This window comes from Pyrenophora tritici-repentis, chromosome 1 (assembly GCF_003171515.1).
Source record: "Pyrenophora tritici-repentis strain M4 chromosome 1, whole genome shotgun sequence".
Taxonomy (NCBI): Eukaryota; Fungi; Ascomycota; class Dothideomycetes; order Pleosporales; family Pleosporaceae; genus Pyrenophora; species Pyrenophora tritici-repentis.
This window is the reverse complement of record NC_089390.1, coordinates 7,032,855-7,053,766: the sequence shown is the minus strand read 5'-3', so window position 1 is coordinate 7,053,766 and position 20,912 is coordinate 7,032,855. Positions and strand designations below refer to the sequence as shown.

Genomic DNA, 20,912 nt, shown 5'->3' with positions numbered 1-20,912 from the left:
ATTATCGATCCCGATAATATGAATCACTCATTGAGAATCAAATAATTTCGTCTCATGACGTAGGTTGCTTTTGACAAACGATAACTTTGTTAGAGAGACATGGTGGTAACGGGTGGGCGTACTAGACTAGACGCCGAGTAAGGCCAATGGTTCGCGAACGTAGCGGATCCCCCCAGAACACTTCAGGGTGCTAAGACATCCCCGGATCTAGCCTTGGAAAGTCCGGGGAGCGTTCGGCTGGGTCCCATGCTTCGGTACGATGGTAGTACCACACGTTCTGGAGTGCATAGGGCTGAGACATCTGGGGCCTAGTCCCTGTACTGTCTTGATTATGTTACTGAACCTGAGTACGTCCCTCCACCTCAAGATAGTAAAGGGCCCTACATATGCTGCATATGGATACCTAGGTACACTGACGCCCATGTCTGTCTTGTTACGTAGGATTCTAGTATGGTACGACCATTTCATGATCACCCTTGTTCTACTCCCGAAAGAGACGTGGATCAACTATCTATGTACAACTTGACACGCGATGTCGTGATAATACCGTTTGGAACCGTCATTTCGTCAAATCCGGCCCCTGGGCGAACATGTGATATCATGTGATGATTGGTAGCTTTGTGCAAACTTCCGGAAAGTTTCTTTCGCGAACTGATAAGACAAATCTCTGAAGTAACGGTCTCAACTAAGCACTCAGCCGCCCACGGGAAGTTCTTGATGAGGCAGGTGAGCTTTTCCGATGGAGGAGATGTTACTCGTTCAATGCCAAGACCGTGACCCGATGATGGCCCGGCTCTTGTACTAACCCGAACATCATCCTTCGCCACCCGTTCCCCGAAATTGGCACTGCTAAGCTGCAGAGATTTTCTGATGGGAATCCTCGGCAGCTGCGTTAGACTGGTCAATTCCGCAACAAGCAATGTACTTGTACTGTTGTGGTCAAGCTCGCACTTGCCGGCGGCCGCGACCCGCTCGTAGCCGATGGGATCCTTGCTAGAAATTTTCGACCCTGCTACTGTCACGGTCCAAATTCTGCATCTTGCGCGGCAAAACCGACAATGTAACCCGCCATGTGGACCGACAATGAAAAATTGGATGGTCGACTGGCTTTCCAGAGCGTGGAGTACGCCGACGGCTAACACCACGGGTCATGGAGTCGTGCGAGATGACTCCACTGTGGTTCCCACGACTTTGATTGAAATATTGACTCTGTCCCTGGTACTTGCGCCATTGACATCCATCATACACATTGTGTCTTCGCCTTTCAAACGTCCAGTCCCATCCCCGGGTCCACCGTCGAGACTTCACCAATATGGCATCCGCTCAGGAAATAACGCCAAAAATGGACCACCGCTCGGACAAGTCGGTTTCTCATTCAGGGAGCGATGTTGAGAAGCAGACTGCTGCCCCCGCAGAGGGCGAGCTTCAGCGCAAGCTGAGTTCCCGCCATTTGCAATTCGTTGCAATTGGTGGAACAGTAGGAACTGGTGTCTTCATTGCCAGTGGTGGCTCTATTGCTACTGCTGGTCCTGCTGGTGCACTCCTGGCTTATGTCTTCGTCGGTACTCTAGTCTACTCTGTCATGCTCAGTCTGGCTGAGATGGCAACCTACCTCCCCATCTCCGGTGCTTTCACACAATATGCTGCTCGATTCGTTGACCCCTCCCTGGGCTTCGCCATGGGATGGATCTACTGGTTTTCATGGTCCATCACCTATGCTCTTGAGCTCACAGCCGCCGGCCTTATCATTCAATGGTGGGACCAGGATCTGAGCATTGGTATCTTCATTACCATCTTCTGGGTACCCATCACCGCCGTCAACTTCTTGCCTGTCGACATCTTCGGAGAATTTGAGTTCTGGTTTGCCCTCATCAAGGTCGTCGCCCTTGTCGGTTTCTGGATCTACGCAATCTGCATGAACGCTGGAGTCGGTGCGCAGGGCTACATCGGCTTCAAGTACTGGGACTCCCCTGGTGCTTTCGCGCCCTACCTCGCTGAGGGAGCCGTTGCCAAGTTTGTTGGGTTCTGGGCTGTGCTCATCCAAGCTGGTTTCGCCTACCAAGGTACTGAGCTTTGTGCCATTGGTGCTGGAGAGTCGGCCAACCCTCGTGTAACCATGCCTCAGGCCATTCGAAAGACCTTCTGGAGCATCTTTATCCTTTTCGTCTTCAGCATCTTCTTCGTCGGTATCCTGGTTCCGTACGACAACGAAGGTCTGCAGATTGGTGCCACAAACGCTGGTTCGTCGCCAATGGTCATTGCCTTTCAACTCGCCGGTGTTTCTGCCCTTCCCGACATTTTCAACGCTATTCTTCTTACCGTTGTCCTCTCAGCCGCCAGCTCGAACGTCTATTCCGGAAGCCGTATCCTTGTCGGTCTCGCTGAAGAACAGTGCGCCCCTGCGTTCCTCAAGGCCTCGAGCAAGCGAGGTGTTCCCTACTGGGCTACCGCGGTTACAGCCGCTATGGGTCTTTTGGCCTACATGAACCTCAGCTCCAACGGTGGCAAGGCCTTCAACTGGCTCCTCAACATTGTTTCCGTCGCCGGTTTCATTGCCTGGACATGCATCTTGATCTGCCATCTTGCCTTTATGCGCGCTCTCAAGGCCCAGAACATCGACCGCGACACACTCCCATTTAAGTCATGGGGTGGCCGCGGTCTCGCCATTTACGGAGTAACCTTCTGCGCCATCATTACCATCACCCAGGGTTTCACCGCTTTCGTCCCCTGGAACGTCGAGAACTTCTTCATCGCCTACATCAGTCTGATTCTGTTCGCTGTGCTTTACACCGGCCACAAGATCGCGACTAAGAGCAAGTTCATTAACCCCGCTGAGGCCGACCTTGTCAACGGAAAGTTCGAGGACGAGCTAGCTGAGACATGGGAAGAGTCATCCGCAAGCGGATGGAAGAAGATTATGAACAAGTTCCTTTGAGCAATCGCATGGAACCCATTGCGTTTGTACAAAAGTGTTTTTGGCTTGCATAGCGTAGCGTTGGGGTTGCATTGCACGGCGTTGTTTTACTAGCTTTTAATGTAGTTACGGAGATACCAATATTTATGAATTATCCGCTCCAAATCTTGCTTCCGATACCTATTGACTGATTGTCTGCTTGTCGATCAATACCGCCATACTGTGGTTGATGTACAAGACTTGGCATGTCGAGTATGGTAGGATGAAGCAGAGGGGGTCCTTGCCGAATGGCGAAAACTCGGTTCCAGAGGTGTTGGTCTGTCACGTGCGATGGCGTAGCGGAAGGCTTCGCGAATTCAGGCAAATGCGTCATACAGACGAAGGCGTTTCCTGTCACTCTCTGAAAAAGATTCGTCTGATATGGGTATCGTATAATTCAACGCTACAAACAAACAAAACAAAAGCCTAATAATAACGCGCTTGCTGTATAAAACTTCCACCCCACCCAACCAGCTCATGGCGCCTAGCACCACCCTACACCCTACATCCACAGTCTCATAGCCTCCACAACACCCAGCCCCAGAAAAGCGCCTTGCAACAGACGACTTGGCGCATATAAGTCGGCCGCTGCATTGACCATGTTATACACATTTACACCAGCCTTGCCGCCTGTCGAGATGCTGGCTCGTTGCTCGAGTGTGAGTTTCGGTACTGCGCCGTCGGCGGCGGGTGCGGCAAGGGCGGTATGAAGCAGGGTTGCGAGTAGTAATGTTGTTGGGGTTGCGAGCTTCATGGTAGTGGAAGTTTAGTAGCGGTGTTGTGCCGAGAAGAAGGTGGTAGATATGTTGGTGATGATCAGAGGTTGAACAAGGACTTGTTTATATGACTTGATATTGGAGGTTATAGCGATGATGACCTGATAGGTAGCGTTGCATCGTAGACATATGTATTCCGCATGTGAGCAGCCTGATCGCCCAGATTAACGAAGATCAAGCTACTCAGCCCCGTGCGCAGCATAGCTGAAAACATAGCCTGCTTCTTTTTTGCTGCAACGACGATGCGGTGGTACGTGACGCCTTCCTGTAGAAGAATAGTTGCGCAATCAACCATAGCCAGTCAAGGAGATGAGCTGGTATCTTGGCTTCCTTGGCAGGCAGGCAGAATAGGAGTCTCACCGTGCTTCTCGTGCGTGCCAAGGTCGGGAAGTGAGCTTATGAGATAGACTTGTATGGTTATAATGTGAAAGCATTGCCGGGTTGGTATGGGTATAGGTGGGTTTCTTTTACGACGACTCAGTATACGCATGTCCAACCTACTTCTCCCAGTACAGTTGATTGCCAGTTCTCCGGGACATCAACATGTAGCAACATATCGTTCCCACTCAGTTTCCAATGACTCCCTATCCTCGAAACCTGTAGTCCGTTCTTCCACGCTCGCTTGACTTCCAGCGGGAGCAGTGAAGTAGTCGTGGGACGCACCCTTGTCGGTGAGTTGTGTGAACGAAGATCTGTGCGAAAGCTCCGTTCCCTTTCCGCTTAGGAGCTTGGGCAATGTATTGGTACTGCTGGTATAGTTGCTACGTTTTTGTAGCGGGACTGACGGCTGAGGCGTGGAGTTCGGTGTCGATAGGAATCGCTTTACTAGTGGACGAAAGGATGCGAAGCTGACGGAGATGATTCCTAGACTGCATTCTCCGACTGACATGATCAGGCCTGGTACGCTGTCGTCTACACAATTGTTAGATGCTTGGATGTGTAAGGAGGGTAAGGAGCTGGAAGTCACTTACGCGTAGTGTCCAAGACACGTAGTCGGCCGAGGAAGGCAATACGGACGCTTCCCACAACACATGCACTATGAATTGTCAGTATAGCCCGAACTTGGTGACGGGATCACATACCTTACACCTCCTGCCAGCAACACACAAAGCACAACTCGTTCCCTAAGTGGTAGCTGCAGTTTCCAGAGGTGTGGCAAAGGCAAGAGGCAAAGTATGATGTCGGTAGCTACATTCACAGCTGAACTCGCGTACAGATATGTGACGTAGTTGATGCATCTGCGGCCCGGTATAGTGAAATCCCAGGCGCCGCGGACTGGGGTGCACTGAAAGACTGTGACAAAGACGCCTGAGGATGTGTGAGCTAGTTTCAAGTGTGAAATTGGCTAATGTGCCTTACCTGTGAACCATAACCCCACGATAGAGAAGGACAGTATGTACATCCATATGCGAAACATTTTGTCTGGGAACAAGCGAAGATAGGACGCTATGATGGAGAGCTTGGTAAAAGCGATGGCGAAGGCGTACAAGATTTGGCAGATGAAGAGATACTATAAATGGTCAGCAATTGCACTCGCTTTCGAGGTGGTTGAGGGCTGAGGGCTAATGATACATACCAATATGCAGCCCTTCATCGTCTCAAAGACACTCCCTATGGGGATCAGCCAAATATGCTCTCCCAGGCCATAATTAGTTGCTGTCGTTGTCGTTAGATTAGATCAAAATGGCGAATACGTGGTGCATACCTGCGATGCACATCACAGCTAGACCCACTGTAAATGCTGCTGCACACAGGATAAGGACTGGTTTGCGTTAGCGAAGTCATATGATGAAATGTGACTTCCTACTGTCATCCGCGAAGATACGATGGCCGCATTTCATTCTAGAATAAATCCGTAATGCAACGACCGGAATAATAAAGGCGATGAAGACGATACTTGAAGACTTGATAGCGCCCACATTGGAAGTGTGGTCACTGAAGTCGAGCTGACTGATGTCGACCCGAATACCGCCAAAGAGTATATATTTGCTGCTCGATTGTTGACCAGACATATTAGGAGAGCTCAAGTTTTTTCAGTGAGATGATGATTGCAAAAGCAACTCCCTATCCTTAAGTGTGGAGAAATACAGTTCAGTCAACCCTAGATCGAAATCTGGGTGGCGTAGTAGCATGAACGCCTCCTGTAATATGTGATCGATACATTCATAACACAGCTTACTGCTCGGAACTTTCCCTGTCATTTTCAGCCGCATTCCGCCTGATCATCTCTCTAGCGTCGTACCGATACATGCATATACGAGATTGTGTGCCTGGATATTATGTTTTCCATGAGCGTTAACATCTAGCAGATTCGCTTGAAACGTAGCGTGAAGTCTTGCTCTCCTATCATTGCTTTTGTCGCCCCCGCCAGCAAGATGAAAGCCCTGGCCCTGCATGAACGGAGGTATATGACTCGATGACCCAGCGACGAGATATGATGACTTAAGCAGTTCCATGAGTTTTCGACCAAACTTTCGATGTCGTACGTGATGGCGACAAAGACACTACACTTAGGTAGATCAGTCTCACGTGGGTACTTATGACAACTCGAATGCAGAATGCAGGCAAATTTCATATACAACTCCGCTTCCTTGGGGTACCGGACGGGTCACGTGTCAGTGAAAAGCCTTCAATGGTGGCTTCGTTTCGGTCCCAGTCCTTGTTTTCAACACAAATCCAACAGTCGAAGGGGTTCAGCAACGCGCCAAAGACGACCGGATACATCAGCCACCGATGGTAGCGCGAACGGCGACCGGCTGACGTTAGGCAGAACCCAGGAACCTTCCCCGTTGCGGAACTTATACCGACGGTGAAAGTTCCTAGGGCAAGAACATGGTTTGATGAGATTGTGTGGTTTGCACACTAAGCCGCGTTGATCAATCTAAGTTGATCAGAAACGGGTTCTCGATAGCAGCAGACTTCGATATGTATGTATGTATGTAATCCATTAGCGTCCTTTATCAGTCAGAGACTATGTAGGACGGTGGCAGATGCCATTCTAGCTATTTTTATCTCTCCTTTGATGTTCGTTGGTTATGTTTGACTAATGTAGTTTAGGCATGTCCTAGCTATTACAGGGGAGGAGAGAAAGTAAAACCCTATTATAGCTGCCTGTTTTTCCTTCTCTTCAACCTATCTCTTTTTGCAACGCTTTCCTCGTGTTCCTAAGTCTGAAAAAACCTCAAAGGGGAAAAAGCCATGGGATCTTGAACGAGGCGTAGGGTTGTAACAAGCTTAGCGTAGTGTTTGTAGTCGTAGCAGTGCGTGGCTCGGGTGTACTGCGGCTATAACCTGTCGCTTAGGTTTGCAGGGGTAGGTGAAAATTTGCGAGTTGGAGTAAGCCGTTCGATATTTTTTGGTAAAGCCACAAGTGGCGGTGAGAGGAGAAGGATTCGAACCTTCGACCTCTACTACACTGCAAATTTGGAGTGCGGTAAAGGAATACCAGGCGCTTTACCACTGCGCCATCCCCCCTGCAGACTTCGATAGATCTGAAGCCAAGTGGGTTGTGACTAGTTAGTAGGCGGCGGGTGCCCTGGATTCAGTCTCGGCACCCGCCAAGACACGTCAGTGCAAACTCAAAGAATGGCCTTTGCACATGTTCGCTCGCTGCTAACTCGCGACGCGTGTCGTGACATCCAGTGGCATTAATTTGTCTTGTGATGCAGCTCCGCCGGCTCGCTCACGACACTGTCCATGCGCCTCATGTAAGTACAGTAGCGCGGCGCGACGCGGGTAATGAAGTATGCCGCCCGCCTCCCCCACATGCAACGCTCGCTCGCCCACCGCAACACCTTCATCTCCCACAGTACCTAGATCGACAGCTTGGACTACATCAGCTCACCCTGAAGGTGCAAGTCGTCTCAACGCCTACTTAGGCTATCGTTGTTCGGAGATGCGCGGGAACAGCTCACCTGATCGCCGACCACGGCTGGTTCCAACTTCACGCAAAGTGCCGTCGCAAGCGAATTGAACCGGCCGTTCTACCATCCTAAAGTGCCGTTCAATCCTTCCACGTACTCCAAGCCTGACGAGCCCCCGAGGAACGGCCTGAAAGGAAGTGGAAGCTGGGAAGAATACGGTACCAGCCACGCCTGAGGACTTGGATGATGTATATGCCCAGCCCTAGAAACGTTAACCCCTCCCATAAGCCAGAGGATCTGGGCTGCTACCATAGACCTCCAATCGACAGGCATGGAATTGCAAATCGCACTGCTAAATGGTGATAGCTTCCCGTCTTGGCACGACTCAGCAAGACCGACAACACCGCGACGCCTCGTGGCGCCGCGTAATCCTTTCGTAACTTGAAAACGTACTGGGCTCAGTCGCTTTCTTGCTGCTTCTTACTGCTGCAGCACCACGTACTCATGTAAATCTTGCTACTGGTTGAGTTAATCAAGCTAGCTGTCACGAAAGACAACTGGGAGGCTGAGCCCACCGACGAGCTTCGTTATTCACGCCGAGTTCCAATGGGCTTTTGGCGCCACGGCCCTGTCCATGTTTGAGCTTCAGGGCCGATACGAATGCTACCCAAGGCAATGCTGGTTGATGCACGGCTGGGGAAAAAGTGTTCGTGTTTATAGCTGTGGGGTTTCTCTTGAATGTTCCCGTTTACTTTTTGCTCGTTTGCTTTTGTAGCCTTCCTCATCGTTGGTCACAACATCGCTGTCTACAAGAAGTGGTCCGAATACCCATACCAAGACTAATCATACACCAACCCCGCCATGACGACTATCCAGACACCCCGGCCTCTACCAGTTCCAGAGAAGCAACCCGCAGCACAAGTGTACATCAAAGACTCGCTGGATATCGAGGAACAAAGACTGCTCGTAGAGGCTGCCAGACCGCATCAGCCAAAGTACAGACCAGACGCATCCCCAATAAACTGGGCATACCCGACACCAGCTACCGGAGACGTCGGGTCAGACCACATTTCACCTGTGCGGCCGGTGGTAAAAAGAGACAGAGACAAAGACAAAGACAATGACGATGACCCGACGTCGTCCCTTTCTATACCACTTGCATCGCCTTCTGCCACTTCAGATGCTCCCAAGCCGCCAAGACCGGGAGATGCCCAGGCCACACCCACTCCGAGTCTACCACCAAATTTACCACCAAATTTACCACCAAATCTACCAACAGATTCTTCAACAAACTTCACAAATTCGGCGCCTACAAATATTCCCGCGACCACATCAGGAGGCGGCGGTCTCAACACGGGAGCCAGCATCGGGATAGGCGTGGCAGCAACCTCTATCATAGTTCTATTTGTAGTGCTTGGATTTTGGTTCCTGAGGCGGCGGAAATCTTCGAAGCTGTTTAGTGCGGCCAAAGGCGCCTACGACGAGGAGGGCGCTAGCAAGACTGAAAGGCCGGAAGTCTGGGCGCACATGGCACCACCCCCCGGTGTTGTGGAGATGGTAGCAGAAAAGCATGTGCCTGAGCTTGCTAGTCCTGTCGTTCCCGTCGAGATTATTGGTGACCATAGGCAACCCGCGGAACTACCCGGGTGTGCGGTCCCTTCGAGCAGTGAGAAGAAGAAGGATGGCGATGAACGTCTCTTTGATGATTCACCGATCGAGCCCGATAACCGGGCGGAGATTGAAGCCAGTTTAATAAATCGGAAGGAGGTTGGTCCTTGAAGGTCGAAATCGAGTTATGATCCATGATACCACTAGCTTATGATTGTAGCAGTTTCATATGCCAATGTATTTTTTAATATTCTCGTTCATCGCGACTTGATTCCAGGTGGGATAAACATCTGATTTCCAGCCCGCGTTTCCAACCCTTCAAGGAGATCGACTGCTTGGAAATAGCACATTCTGCGGTGGCGATATTGGCGATGCGTATTGCGGTGATAAGTCCCAGGATGAACGTAGCATCGGGGAGACATCACCGAGTGTAGTTTCGGGTGATGAAACTGTGAGGAGCGGGAGACGCCTGTGCGCAGCGTCCGTGGTGGTACTCGAGTCATTCGACTCAAGTGCTATGCTCCATGTCCTCCATTGCTTGAGCTTCTGCTCATATATCTCATCCGCTTCGTTCGCTTCACCAGGACCAATGTTCTTTCCTTCTACTTCTTGCGCACTGGAGTTACCGGGGAGTTCGGGTATTGGATTCGCATCTAATTCGTAGATTGTGTGGGCATCTGCTTCGACAGGTGGAGGTGGAGGTGGGGGTGATGGAGTCGTGGCCGACCACCGCGCCTTTTCGTGATACGCGGGTTCTATATCAAGGTTTCCTGGTTCTTCGCTATTGCTTTGAGCTCTTCGAGCTAGTACGCGGTTCCTTCGTCTGATGGCAAGAAAGGCGAGGATTGCGATGAGGACGATGGAGACAGAACATGCTACGCCAATGGCAATGCCACGCTTGATGCCTGGGAGGGCCAGTTCCGTCTGTATAGCATTGTCCTCCTCTGTTGTCGATGGAATCGATGGTGGTAGGGTAGACGTCGAGTTGCGAAGTATCGCCATTGTGTCAATGGATACCGTCAAGACACGGCATGTAGACGACGAAGACAAGAGGTTAGATATTGCTTCGCCGCCAAAGTGCGGCTCTCGGGCATATACACTACATGATCAGGCACACGCTGCGGCGCAGTCACAGAGCGTGCAGGTGCGCCGCACCAGCCTGGCTATGGAAAGGCTTGAAAAAGTGGTGGCTTTGGCTATACTCCAGACGAGTCGGGCGCGTACAAGTCAGAGATCTGCGCACTCGCGACCAATCAATATCCCGCACACTGAGGCAGTGCCGCCTGCAAAGTAAGCTTGTGCGACGGCAGCACGACAATTCTGGGGTTAGGGAGTAGAGTTCGGGGCTTTTGCCATCCAAGGAACTTTTGATGCACGCGAGGCTGATTGCTCGCGGGACGGGAGGCGGTGCGGCAGGGCGAAAGATGACAGCGGTCGTGCGGCACAGCCAAGTTAACGTCATGGGCTGGCCAGCAGATGATGAACACGCGTTTCAGTATTTACGCATCTCTATGCGACGCGGGAGAAGCTATATTGTAACAAATTCATGGCCGTGTCTGTTACATTGCGAGCTGGCAGTCTCTATCCTTCAGCAGACGATACTGAGTTGCGTGCCGTGTCAGCCTGGCCATAAGCCTGGACCCCAAATTGCTCGGAGGCCAACATCAGACCCCCGGATATATCAGTGGAGCCCGGCCTTTACGGATAGTTGGTGGGGAGAGAATCCTGTTATATGCACTCCAGAGGGCTAGTGACAACATATTGCTATGGTCGCCTAAAGAAAATCCTCGCCGCATCCGCTATGAAACCACATGGCAACGACTCAGTAGCCCTTTCCAAGATGCACCGCGTCTCCACCGCCATACCAGAGGGCACCTGTGTCGCAATGCAGGCCCTTCTCTTGCCCCACGTTGAACTCTCCACCTTCTGGTATTTTGCCGTCGTTGTGTTCTGGCCAAAACTCCTTCTGGAGCCAACCGTTGATTTCTTCAATCTTTCCAATCAGAGCCGCCATCTTTTGAGCATCAGGCGTGCCATCCTTATCCGCTAGGTCCTTGGAATAAATAAAACGGCCGATAGTGAGGTGACTAGAGGGCACTACATAGCGAGACTCCACCTTGAGACCTGCATCGCGACATAGGGAGAAGAGATCCCGGCGGAGGTGGTGGTAAGTGAACTTATCGTCTTCCGACGTGCGGCCAGGATGCAGACCTTCGCCGGCCGCAGGGACGAAGCTCAAAGCTAGTGCAGAGGCATCGTAGCCAATGAGTGGTTTTATGAGACGTGTGCGGTGGCCGTAAGTGTAGTCGGTGATGGCTGGGATTTTGTCTTTGACCGCGTCGACCAGTTCTTGAATCTCTGGTGCAGTTTTCGAGTGCGTCACCTCCAATGCGGTGATGTGGAGCCTGTCCTGAGGCATAAGCCAAAGGTCTACTCGCGTCAGTGGCCAGTCCTATCGGAATCAGAGGCTACTTACTAGGCGCAACGGTCAGCAACTCCTGCTGCACTCGATGTATCATCTCCTTGACCTTCTGGGTTGGTCGTCCCCAGAAGACAAAGCAATGGCGAGGATCCTTGAACCCAGGCTCGACAGCAGGATCACACAGTCTCAACAGTATAGGATCTATGTTTACACCTGAGAAGCCTGGGTCAAGCATCTTGGCTTTTTGCTGGGCATTCCTCGTGGTCCGGTGCAAATGGTACTTTTCCTGGATTCGTGCCTACGGTAGCTGTCAGCATGTACAATGATTAAACCAAAAGACGAACTGACCGGATCATCCTCACATGCTGCAATCAATGCATCGTAGGGGTTGCTGAAGGACGAGGTGGAGATACCGGTAAGATCCTCAAAGGCGTTGGCTGCGTTCCCTGGGGCTGATGTCTGGCTAGACATGTTTGCGTACTCTCTGTCGTGCTTGAAGACGGATAGGCTAGATGGTTTATATGATCTACTCTAGCGGTGACACGTACGGTAGAGTAACATCTTAGGGCGCGCAGGTACAGGCGAGCCTAGAGGCTGCGCTTTCCTCACTGCGGACAGTGACTTCCCTTCACGGCATCTTATCCGCCTCGGCCATGCATTCTCGCGCCCTTTTAGTTCCTATCTTGGACCTAAAGCATTGATTTCTTTCCAATATCTCCTCAATAACATCTACCAACTCTTGACACGAAGGGAAGGCATGAAGGAAAGGCGTAAATCAGATGCGGGGTACGTAGCATGGCAGTTCACGTGCTTTCGCTTCACTACTAGCGCGATCGACGCGGGTCGCGACCCGCGTGCCGAGCGTGTCTGCCCCATACAAAAGTTTGTCTTGTTATGCCTTAGTAACATACACACCACTGTCCCCTTACTGTGCCGTATTGACAGCCCTATCGGTGACAACCTCTCTTCACCATGGCATCGGCCAATACCCGCAAGCGCAAGCGCCTGACTGAGTCGGCACCCACAAGTTTGCAGGGCTATACGACTACAATTGCTTCACGGCAGACAAGGCTTAGTGCAGCCCGAAGTGCACAAATTGCTCCGGCTTTGTCACTCTCGTCTTCAGCACGCTTGCATACCGATACGACTTTAATTGCTTCACGGCAGGCAAGCTCGAGTGCAGCACGAGCTTCAGTGGCTTTGTCATCTACACGGAGCCTACATGGCGGCACAGCTACAATCGCTTCACGGCATACAAGGTCGAGTGAAGCGCGAAGTGCACAAATTTCGCAGGATTTGTCACGCACAAATGCTCCGCCGACTATAATCACAGCCGGTGCGGCTTCCATTACAAGTATCACGACCCAAGCACCTCACCAAATGACAGAAGACACTGGAATGGTGATACCTGAAGACTGCTGCTACCATTGCCTCAACCGTGGAGGCAACGCGGCATACGAATGTCACAAGGAAGAAGGAAAGGAGCAATGTGAGCGCTGTATCCGAGACAAAAAGAAAAACTGTCGCATGCCCACAGCCGAAGAGTCAGTAGCCATAGCAGCGCGTTGTCCACAATGTACAAGGAGAGGCTTCAAGAAGTGCAACGGTGGGCATCCCTGCGACACATGCATCCGGAACAAGACTGGAAGCCTATGCCACAAGCCGTCTGAGAAGAAGGTAAGGTTAGATGGGCCAGCTGCTTCAAAGAAGTCTATGGCGCCTCCAAAAAGCGTGGATACCTCCAGTCAACGAAAGAATGAGAATTCTCGGCCCTCAAGAAGCACGCATGCCGACACAAACAAGCGATCCATCGTGTCCAGCTCAATCACATCCCCAGACGCGACCTCTAGCAGCATGCTTGATGAGACTACATGCAACGACAAAATCGCAGTTGCACAAACTAAGATAATTGCTAGAGAGCTGATTGGGTATGTGCAAGGTGAACAGTCGGCTCCCGCAGAACGAAATGTTGGACGGAAACTCTATTCTGTTTTCAACAAAAGAGTGTATTCTCCTCTGTCTTCTTCTCTTTCTTCTCCTCTATCTGCTCCTCTCGCGTCAGGCGATGAGACGATCGATATCACGAATTTCAACGACATACAGCTCTCGGACGAAGATACTGCTACAGAAAAAGACACTAAGCCTCAAGCTACAAACCGTATCGGTACCCGCACCCGCCGGAGTCGCCGTATTGTTTCTTATGTTGAGCAAACGTTCGATGATGATGAATCTGATATCTCCATGTTCTCCCCAACTGACGATGAAAGCGACATGAACATCGAACCAATATCGTCTGAAGACGACATGGACATCGACCCAACGTCTTGTGAAGACGACACCTCAGGTATCAGCGATAGCGAGTCGTCAGTAATCATGCCCCTCAAAAATGACCTGACTGCTAAGAGAAATCGCAAACAAACTGGCAAGGGAATTGATCTCAGCCTCCCGCCTCTCTCCAACATCGAAGACTGCATGTCTGACATGACAAAAAAATCCCTACAGCTTGGGCTTCTCGGAGCGCTAGACCACTTGAAAGGACGAACAATCAAGGTAGCCACTATGTGTTCGGGCACAGAATCGCCTTTGCTAGCTCTCGATGAGATATGCAAAGCTCTAAAGGTTGCGGGGCACTCCCCACCTCTCATACAGCAAGAGTTCTCAGCTGAGATTGAGGTTTTTAAACAAGCCTTTATCGAACGCAATTTTCACCCAAAGATTCTTTTTAGAGACGTCAGAGACTTCATTGACGAATCTTCCACCAAAGCGACTACAGCATATGGCGCAGAAGTGGAGATCCCCATCGGCATCGATATCCTTGTCGCTGGCTTTGTTTGTAAAGACCTTTCGAGGCTGAACAACCAAGGGAAGTCACTTGAGGATGGAGGCGAGACAGGCGACACATGGCTTGCAGTGCACACGTATGCAAGACGCTTCCGTCCAAGTATTGTACTGCTTGAGAACGTCAAGTCTCAGAAGGGCGTATGGGACGACGTCGTGCGCAGATGGGACAACATCGGCTATGAGGCAGCATGGATAATTTGTGACACCAAACAGTACTACCTACCCCAGACCAGGGAGCGTATGTACATGGTGGCCATAGAGCGCAACCACTTTGGCAAAGGTGTGACCCAAGCCGTAAAGCAATGGCAAGGTTTGATGGAAAAGCTGAAGAGAGGGTGTAGCAGCCCCTATGAAGCCTTTCTACCAGATTCGTTGAGAGAGTCAAGTGACTACAGCAGTCCCTCATCTGAAACAGCCTGGGCCTTGGCCAAGCTGAGGTACGACCACTTCCGTTCCGAGAAGAGATTGGGGATCTTGAGCCCTATTAGCCGAAGAAGCGACAACGGCACAATTATGCCACCCGATTTCGCTGACAGGGGCTTTTACAATAGTCAATCATCGAGAGTCTGTGACGCAATCGATATTGCCCATCTGGAAGCAAGCCAAAAAGGTTGTGACTCACTTTACAAGATGGCCCTCTGGGATGTCAGTCAGAATGTCGATCGGTTCAAGAAACATTCAGGCATTGCGCCCTGTGTGACGCCCACAGGCCGCGACTTCTCAAGTAACCGCCAAACTGCCCTGAATGGCAGTCAGCTCTTGGTTCTACAAGGAATGCCTATGAGTCGATTGCTGTTCGCCAACGAAACCGAGAAAGAACTTCAGAATCTTGCCGGTAACGCCATGTCAACAACCGTGATCGGGGCCTCTCTTGTTGCCGCCATTATCAGTGGACACAAAGCATTCCAGTCGACTAAAAACTTGGCAGATGCTCAAAATTCAGCTCCGCAAACAATTGAGAGCTCGCTTGACGGCACGTCTGATTGGTCTTCTCTGTTATCACATAGCGTGCTAGAGCCAGCTACATACGAGCAGCTAGATCTTGTCAAACTGAATGAAGAAGCACTGTTGAGTTCACGCTTTTGTCATTGCGAAGGGAAGAAGTTCACGAGCAAAACCGCGATTCTCACTTGCTCTGCGTGTGGACACTCAGCATGCACGTTATGTGCTGGGAACCCTAAGCATGTCTATAGAAAGGCTGAACCATGCAACCACCGAACACAAACGCCGGACGAGTTTGTTCGACGATGGCGTCCCAGATTGCCTGCACGTCTGAAAGTCAACTCCGTGGACTGGCCTTCCGATGAGCAGGGACAGAATCCCACCGTGGATGCATATCTGGAGGTCATTTCGAAAGCGCAAATTAGCGCACAATCTTTCTGCCTCGATGAGTTCTCCAGAGAACACAATCGCTGGAAGATAGAATACAGCTCACCAAAGGCCACGCTGCAGCTGAGACTTGGCCGCGATGCACAATGGCTCATGTACGTCAAATGCCAGCCGCATCTTCCTGCCAGTGACCCTATTCGAGCCTTACTCAAGAATCCTGTCGCACATGGTTCTGCCTCGGAGACACTGTTCAATGTCGAGTGGAAGTTACGCTTACCTTGCACCGAACCCTACCAATTACGCATGACAGGGTCCATTGAAAGGATCAGCTCGTGGCGTAGTCGTCTCGGCCTTCCGGATCACAAGGCGGAGACTGTACCTGCGAAGATGGAGATTCATAGCGAAGATCAAGGGCTGACGACAATCACCGGGGCATATGAACATTTGCTACATTGTGGAACAGCATGTAACAGCTTGTACAAGAGACTTGGTGGAGAAGGTAACATGTATTTGTTCCTTGATCCAGATCTCATAGGAGAGGCCGATCGTGATAGCTTTGTATTCAGTCAAGACAACAGCCGAAAAACTTATAGCGACGCCCGACTGACTGTTGCTCAGTTGGATAGTTCGTGGCGGCCCTGGCACATGGATGCCGGACGCGAGCGCCTCGTTGCCGCAAACGTTTCTGACCGCTGGATCCCTACTAAGATCGGGATGAAAACATCCCCTACCACTTTGGACGTGAGATATCTACAAGGATCAAGTCTGAATGAGCATCACCTCCAAGGTTGCTCGCAATTGCTCCCGGTACTAGACGTCTCCGTGAAGGAATCACTACCAAACAGAGCTGTTTCCGGACATTCCTGGGCTCTTGAGAAAGCTAGACTACTGCCGTCATGCTCCTCCTGGTACGAAGTCCAACCGAGCACATCTCAAGAGTGCCCTTGCGCCCCAAACTACCCCAAACTGATTTGGAGCGTCGACGAGAATGGTGTCGCGTCTGCACACGAGGACCGACAGGCCGCAGCCACATTTGAGCGTATGCTGAAAATGCGACCTAAGATCTTCCAAATCAATGACTTTAGCGACTCGAATCAGACACGTATCCAGATTGGCGTTCATGTCATGTCATTAATCCATCGCGCACAAGGGAGACTGTCCGGCCATTCGTCAGTAAAAACTGCATGGAGGTTGCTGACCGACCATTTCCAACTTCCGTCTCAGCCCTTTCCTAGATTCCGTCTTGGAAGTAACGCAAATGATGTGCCGCAAGCTGATCAAGTTGCAGCGGTACCCAGATACTTGTTTGATGAGCAGATCAGGGCTGTGGTGTGGATGAAAACCCAAGAATTGGGTGTAAAGATGACGATCTCTGAAACAGAAGAGTCAATCCACTCCGGTGTAGGCTGGAGGGTAGAGGCTCGAGCGGAAACAGAGTTGTGCGTTCGCGGAGGCGTGCTTGCGGACCAACCCTCGTTCGGCAAGACCGTCACGAGTATAGCGCTCATACAGAGTGAGTTTGATCAGTACACACCAGAAGATTTGATTGAGATCAACAAACCACTGGCTGCAAATCTTCCTGTACGTTTGGAATCAGCCGCAACACTGGTCGTCTGCCCGCCACACATCGCTTTACAATGGAAAACCGAACTCAAGAAATTCTTGGGCGAAGACCAATTCCAGCTGTACAATGTTTTGGTAGTCCAGAATTTCGCCCAATTGACGAAGCTCACCACGAACAATCTACGGCAGAGTAGGGTCATTGTAGTGTCCTGGAGTTTGTTCTTCGAGAAGGAATACGTTTCAGAGTTGGCGGACTTTGCAGCGATGCCTGAGCCCACGCTGGTCAGCCGTCGAGCATTCGACGCCTGGATGACCAGGGCCGGTAATGAGATTCCAGCCCAGTTGGATACATACCTAACTCATAACAGATATAAAGACTTCCAGACGCTCACCCAGAATCGTATCGAATCGCTACTGCAGCTTCCTGAATTCAAAGCCTCGATACCCATAAGGATCCAGCATGGCAGCGCGTACGAGTCATATGGTACTACAGAGCCGGTCAAAGAAGCAAAAAAGGCGGCAAAACCGAAACGCGAGGCGGCCACCAAATCGGAATCCAGTACTCGGACTGATGTAGTACCTCTTCTCCATCTCTTCAGATTCAACCGAGTGGTCATCGACGAATATCATTATCTCAATGATGATGAAAAGGTTGAAACCAGTATCAAGATGACTGCTATAAAGGCGATTCAATCCCATAAGCGCTGGATTCTGTCCGGAACTCCCGCCCTGGGGGGCTTCTCGGATGTGAATCACATTGCATCGTTCCTGGGTATCAGGCTCGGTCGATATGTTCGTGGTGACGGCAAATTTACCGTAGAGAAGACGGCCGCGAAACTTGATCAAACAGATGTCGAAGGTTTCCTATCTCAGACAGAAAGCATGTCACGTCAATGGCATGAAGAACGACACGTGCGAGCGCAGGAGTTTCTCGACAAGTTTGCCAGGCAAAATGAAGCCGCGCTACAGAATATTGCGTGCAAGGAGAGGCTAGTTCCCGTTGAACTGGACGCTGCACATATTGCCGTGTATATGGAGCTTTCGCAACACTTGGTTCCACAGAGACTGCAAATCAGGAAACTAGACAAGTCCAGCTCGGATAGGAACGACAGGTTGAGAGATAGCTTGGAGAACTCTTCGACGCCGAAGGAGGCGCTCCTGAAGGCTGCATTGCTATACGAGACGGCAGAAGACGGCAGATCTGGACTCGATCTTCTCACTCATAAACGATCGGAAGAACTCAAGAGTACGAGAGCTGACTTGCTAAGTCGCCTGGTGAGCTTTGAGCAGTTGGTGGCTAAGAAGAATTTCCGACGTGGAACACAAGCGACAGGCAAAGCTGAGATTGTTAAACTCTACGCTCTTTTCGAGGACCAGATCGCACAAGACGACTACATTGGAGACGAAGAAGCTAAAAAGAGTATCCGCGACCTACTTGTCGAAGCAAAGAAAGCGAGGAAAGAGCCGAATCGCAGCTTCTCAGAGCTGAAGGGTAAGACCGACAAAGCATGGCTACAGACGGTCAAGCATCATATGTCGCAACTTAACGGACTGTGTGATGAATTGATCCATCGAACGAGATCAAAACGCTTTGTTGCAACCATCCAGGATCACCTACAACCTGTAATACCGACCAGTTCGCACAGCTGCAGTTCGCAGAGCTGCAACGGCGTCACTGATGTAGCCAAGCTCTTCTTAGTCTCTCACTGCGGCCACACTGCATGTCAGAGCTGTCTTGAAGCACGAAGTGACGATGAGACTTGCGTTCACCCTGGTTGCAAGGCACGTCTAGGCGACGGCGAGCTGATTCCAATGGCCAACTTGGGATCGAAAGAGAGCCATGATCCTGACCAGATTTTCGGTAAAAAGCTACACGCCATCGTACAACTCATTTCCGAGATGCCACCAGCAGATCAAGGAATCATCTTCGCGCCAAACGATGATCTAATGAGCGTCATTGAGCGTGTATTGGACCACTACAAAATCCGCTACGCCACAATCCGTCAAACACGTATCGCGCAGGTGATTGAAGAATTCAAGACGAACAAGAAGCCAGCGACTATGAAGAAGCTGCTCATCCTCAACCTGGGGAATCCATCGGCTGCTGGCATCAACCTCATCAACGCAAACCATGTCTTCTTCGTGTCTCCTCTCCACGCAGACGACCAGTACAAGTACGACTCCGCAATGGCACAGGCTATTGCCCGCAGTCGTCGCCACGGCCAAGGGAAGACGGTACACATTTACCACGTGGTCGCGCTGCGCACGATTGATGTCGACATACTTGAGCACCGCCACAAGCGCACCGAAGCAATGGTCTCAACGCAATCGGAGCCCAATGGCATGTGGCCCCTGCCATGCAAGAAGAAAGAAAAGACGGTGCTTGTCAGGAATAGGACGGGTGAGATGATGTTGTTGCCGAGCTCTTGGCTTGAAGATGGACAGAATCGGGATCTCATTGACGTTGATGTTTCGCCCGAGCGCTTTACGTCTCCGATCAAGCTGTCCGGAACATTCGACGAGGAGGAGTTGGAGGAGAATGAATGATTGTGCGTCCATTTTGGAGCATTGTATGATTGACTGAGCTTGACGACGAGGAGGAAGAGGTTGAATGATTGTGCGTTTTGTATGAATGGCTGAGCTTGACGAGGAGGAGGAAGAGGTTGAATGATTGTGCGTTTTGTATGAATGGCTGAGCTTGACGACGATGAATAGGAGGATGAACGATCACGCGCTCATCTTGGAGCTTTGGACGAACGTCTAAGGAATTTCTGGATGGCTACGTGTTTCTATGTAGGATAACGTCGGTGTAGGTACAAAGCGGTGATTTTCGAAGATGGTCAGTATTATACCCCGGACTCAGGTAGTTAAGGTGTAGGACCATGTTAATTCCACAAAGAAAACAACCCCTTGTCACGCATACACCCGTGATGTTCAGCCGCAAGCTCAAGCTGGAAAGCTACACGCATGCATCCCAGCTTTAGTCCCACTAAATTAGCACAAAAACCTCAACCCGCATCCCATCACCCCATCACCCCATCGCCCCATCACAACCCACCCATCGCACAAACCTATCATCCCGGGTACACAAGGCAACAGTGACCAAACTCTTTCAAATACCAAACCTCCCACGCCCACCCAGCCGAGCCCAGCCCAGTCCCGCCGTGTCTTCCGTCGTCCTAGTCTCATTCTCACACCTAAACGGTGAACCCTCTTACCCAATGCAGCTAGCGTATCACCCAAAACGGTAAAAGGTGGCGTTTCTTGCATCGGTGTAGCTTCACCGATGGGGGCAATGCTGGGATGCAGTTTTCAATGGATTTTGGAACAAGTTACTGTGCTGGGAAGGTTGGGGTGGGGTGGTTCGGCGGCTAGGGAAGGGAAGGGGGCGTGGTAGCTGGGTTGGCAGGGAAGTGGATGTAAGGATAGGTAAGGAAGGGGGGATAAGGTTAGCCGGGGTTGTTTGTAACGTGGAAAATGGATATGACTTGTATATTGCTGCTGCTAGCTGACACGTTGGACTTTTTGCTTGCAGAGTTGGATACGTGAGAATATTG

General features: G+C 51.0%; 7 protein-coding genes across 7 annotated transcripts; 3 read left to right on the top strand and 4 right to left on the bottom strand.

Annotated features, from left to right (window-relative positions):
• Nucleotides 1–1,312: 1,312 nt before the first annotated feature.
• Nucleotides 1,313–2,935, top strand: PtrM4_027350 (LysP, Amino acid transporter; the record flags this gene model as incomplete). The annotated part of the gene is made up of 1 exon (XM_001932447.2): nt 1,313–2,935. One exon carries the CDS (start codon nt 1,313–1,315, stop codon nt 2,933–2,935), a length of 1,623 nt encoding a protein of 540 aa, XP_001932482.1.
• Nucleotides 2,936–3,455: 520 nt separating this feature from the next.
• PtrM4_027340 (uncharacterized protein) lies at nt 3,456–3,707 on the bottom strand (the record flags this gene model as incomplete). The annotated part of the gene is made up of 1 exon (XM_066103757.1): nt 3,456–3,707. One exon carries the CDS (start codon nt 3,705–3,707, stop codon nt 3,456–3,458), a length of 252 nt encoding a protein of 83 aa, XP_065965959.1.
• Nucleotides 3,708–4,267: 560 nt separating this feature from the next.
• Nucleotides 4,268–5,741, bottom strand: PtrM4_027330 (uncharacterized protein; the record flags this gene model as incomplete). Its single annotated transcript, XM_001932446.2, has 7 exons — nt 4,268–4,641; nt 4,701–4,765; nt 4,812–5,037; nt 5,089–5,239; nt 5,306–5,385; nt 5,435–5,491; nt 5,537–5,741. 7 exons carry the CDS (start codon nt 5,739–5,741, stop codon nt 4,268–4,270), a joined length of 1,158 nt encoding a protein of 385 aa, XP_001932481.1.
• A 2,712-nt stretch (nt 5,742–8,453) lies between these two features.
• PtrM4_027320 (uncharacterized protein) lies at nt 8,454–9,371 on the top strand (the record flags this gene model as incomplete). The annotated part of the gene is made up of 2 exons (XM_066103756.1): nt 8,454–8,650; nt 8,792–9,371. The coding sequence occupies 2 exons, from the start codon at nt 8,454–8,456 to the stop codon at nt 9,369–9,371; spliced, it is 777 nt and encodes a 258-aa protein (XP_065965958.1).
• Nucleotides 9,372–9,518: 147 nt separating this feature from the next.
• PtrM4_027310 (uncharacterized protein) lies at nt 9,519–10,202 on the bottom strand (the record flags this gene model as incomplete). The annotated part of the gene is made up of 1 exon (XM_001932444.1): nt 9,519–10,202. One exon carries the CDS (start codon nt 10,200–10,202, stop codon nt 9,519–9,521), a length of 684 nt encoding a protein of 227 aa, XP_001932479.1.
• Nucleotides 10,203–11,022: 820 nt separating this feature from the next.
• PtrM4_027300 (uncharacterized protein) lies at nt 11,023–12,093 on the bottom strand (the record flags this gene model as incomplete). Its single annotated transcript, XM_001932443.2, has 3 exons — nt 11,023–11,630; nt 11,677–11,920; nt 11,971–12,093. The coding sequence occupies 3 exons, from the start codon at nt 12,091–12,093 to the stop codon at nt 11,023–11,025; spliced, it is 975 nt and encodes a 324-aa protein (XP_001932478.2).
• Nucleotides 12,094–12,594: 501 nt separating this feature from the next.
• Nucleotides 12,595–19,902, top strand: PtrM4_027290 (Dcm, Site-specific DNA methylase; the record flags this gene model as incomplete). Its single annotated transcript, XM_001932442.2, has 1 exon — nt 12,595–19,902. The coding sequence occupies one exon, from the start codon at nt 12,595–12,597 to the stop codon at nt 19,900–19,902; it is 7,308 nt and encodes a 2,435-aa protein (XP_001932477.2).
• Between the last annotated feature and the right edge of the window lie 1,010 nt (nt 19,903–20,912).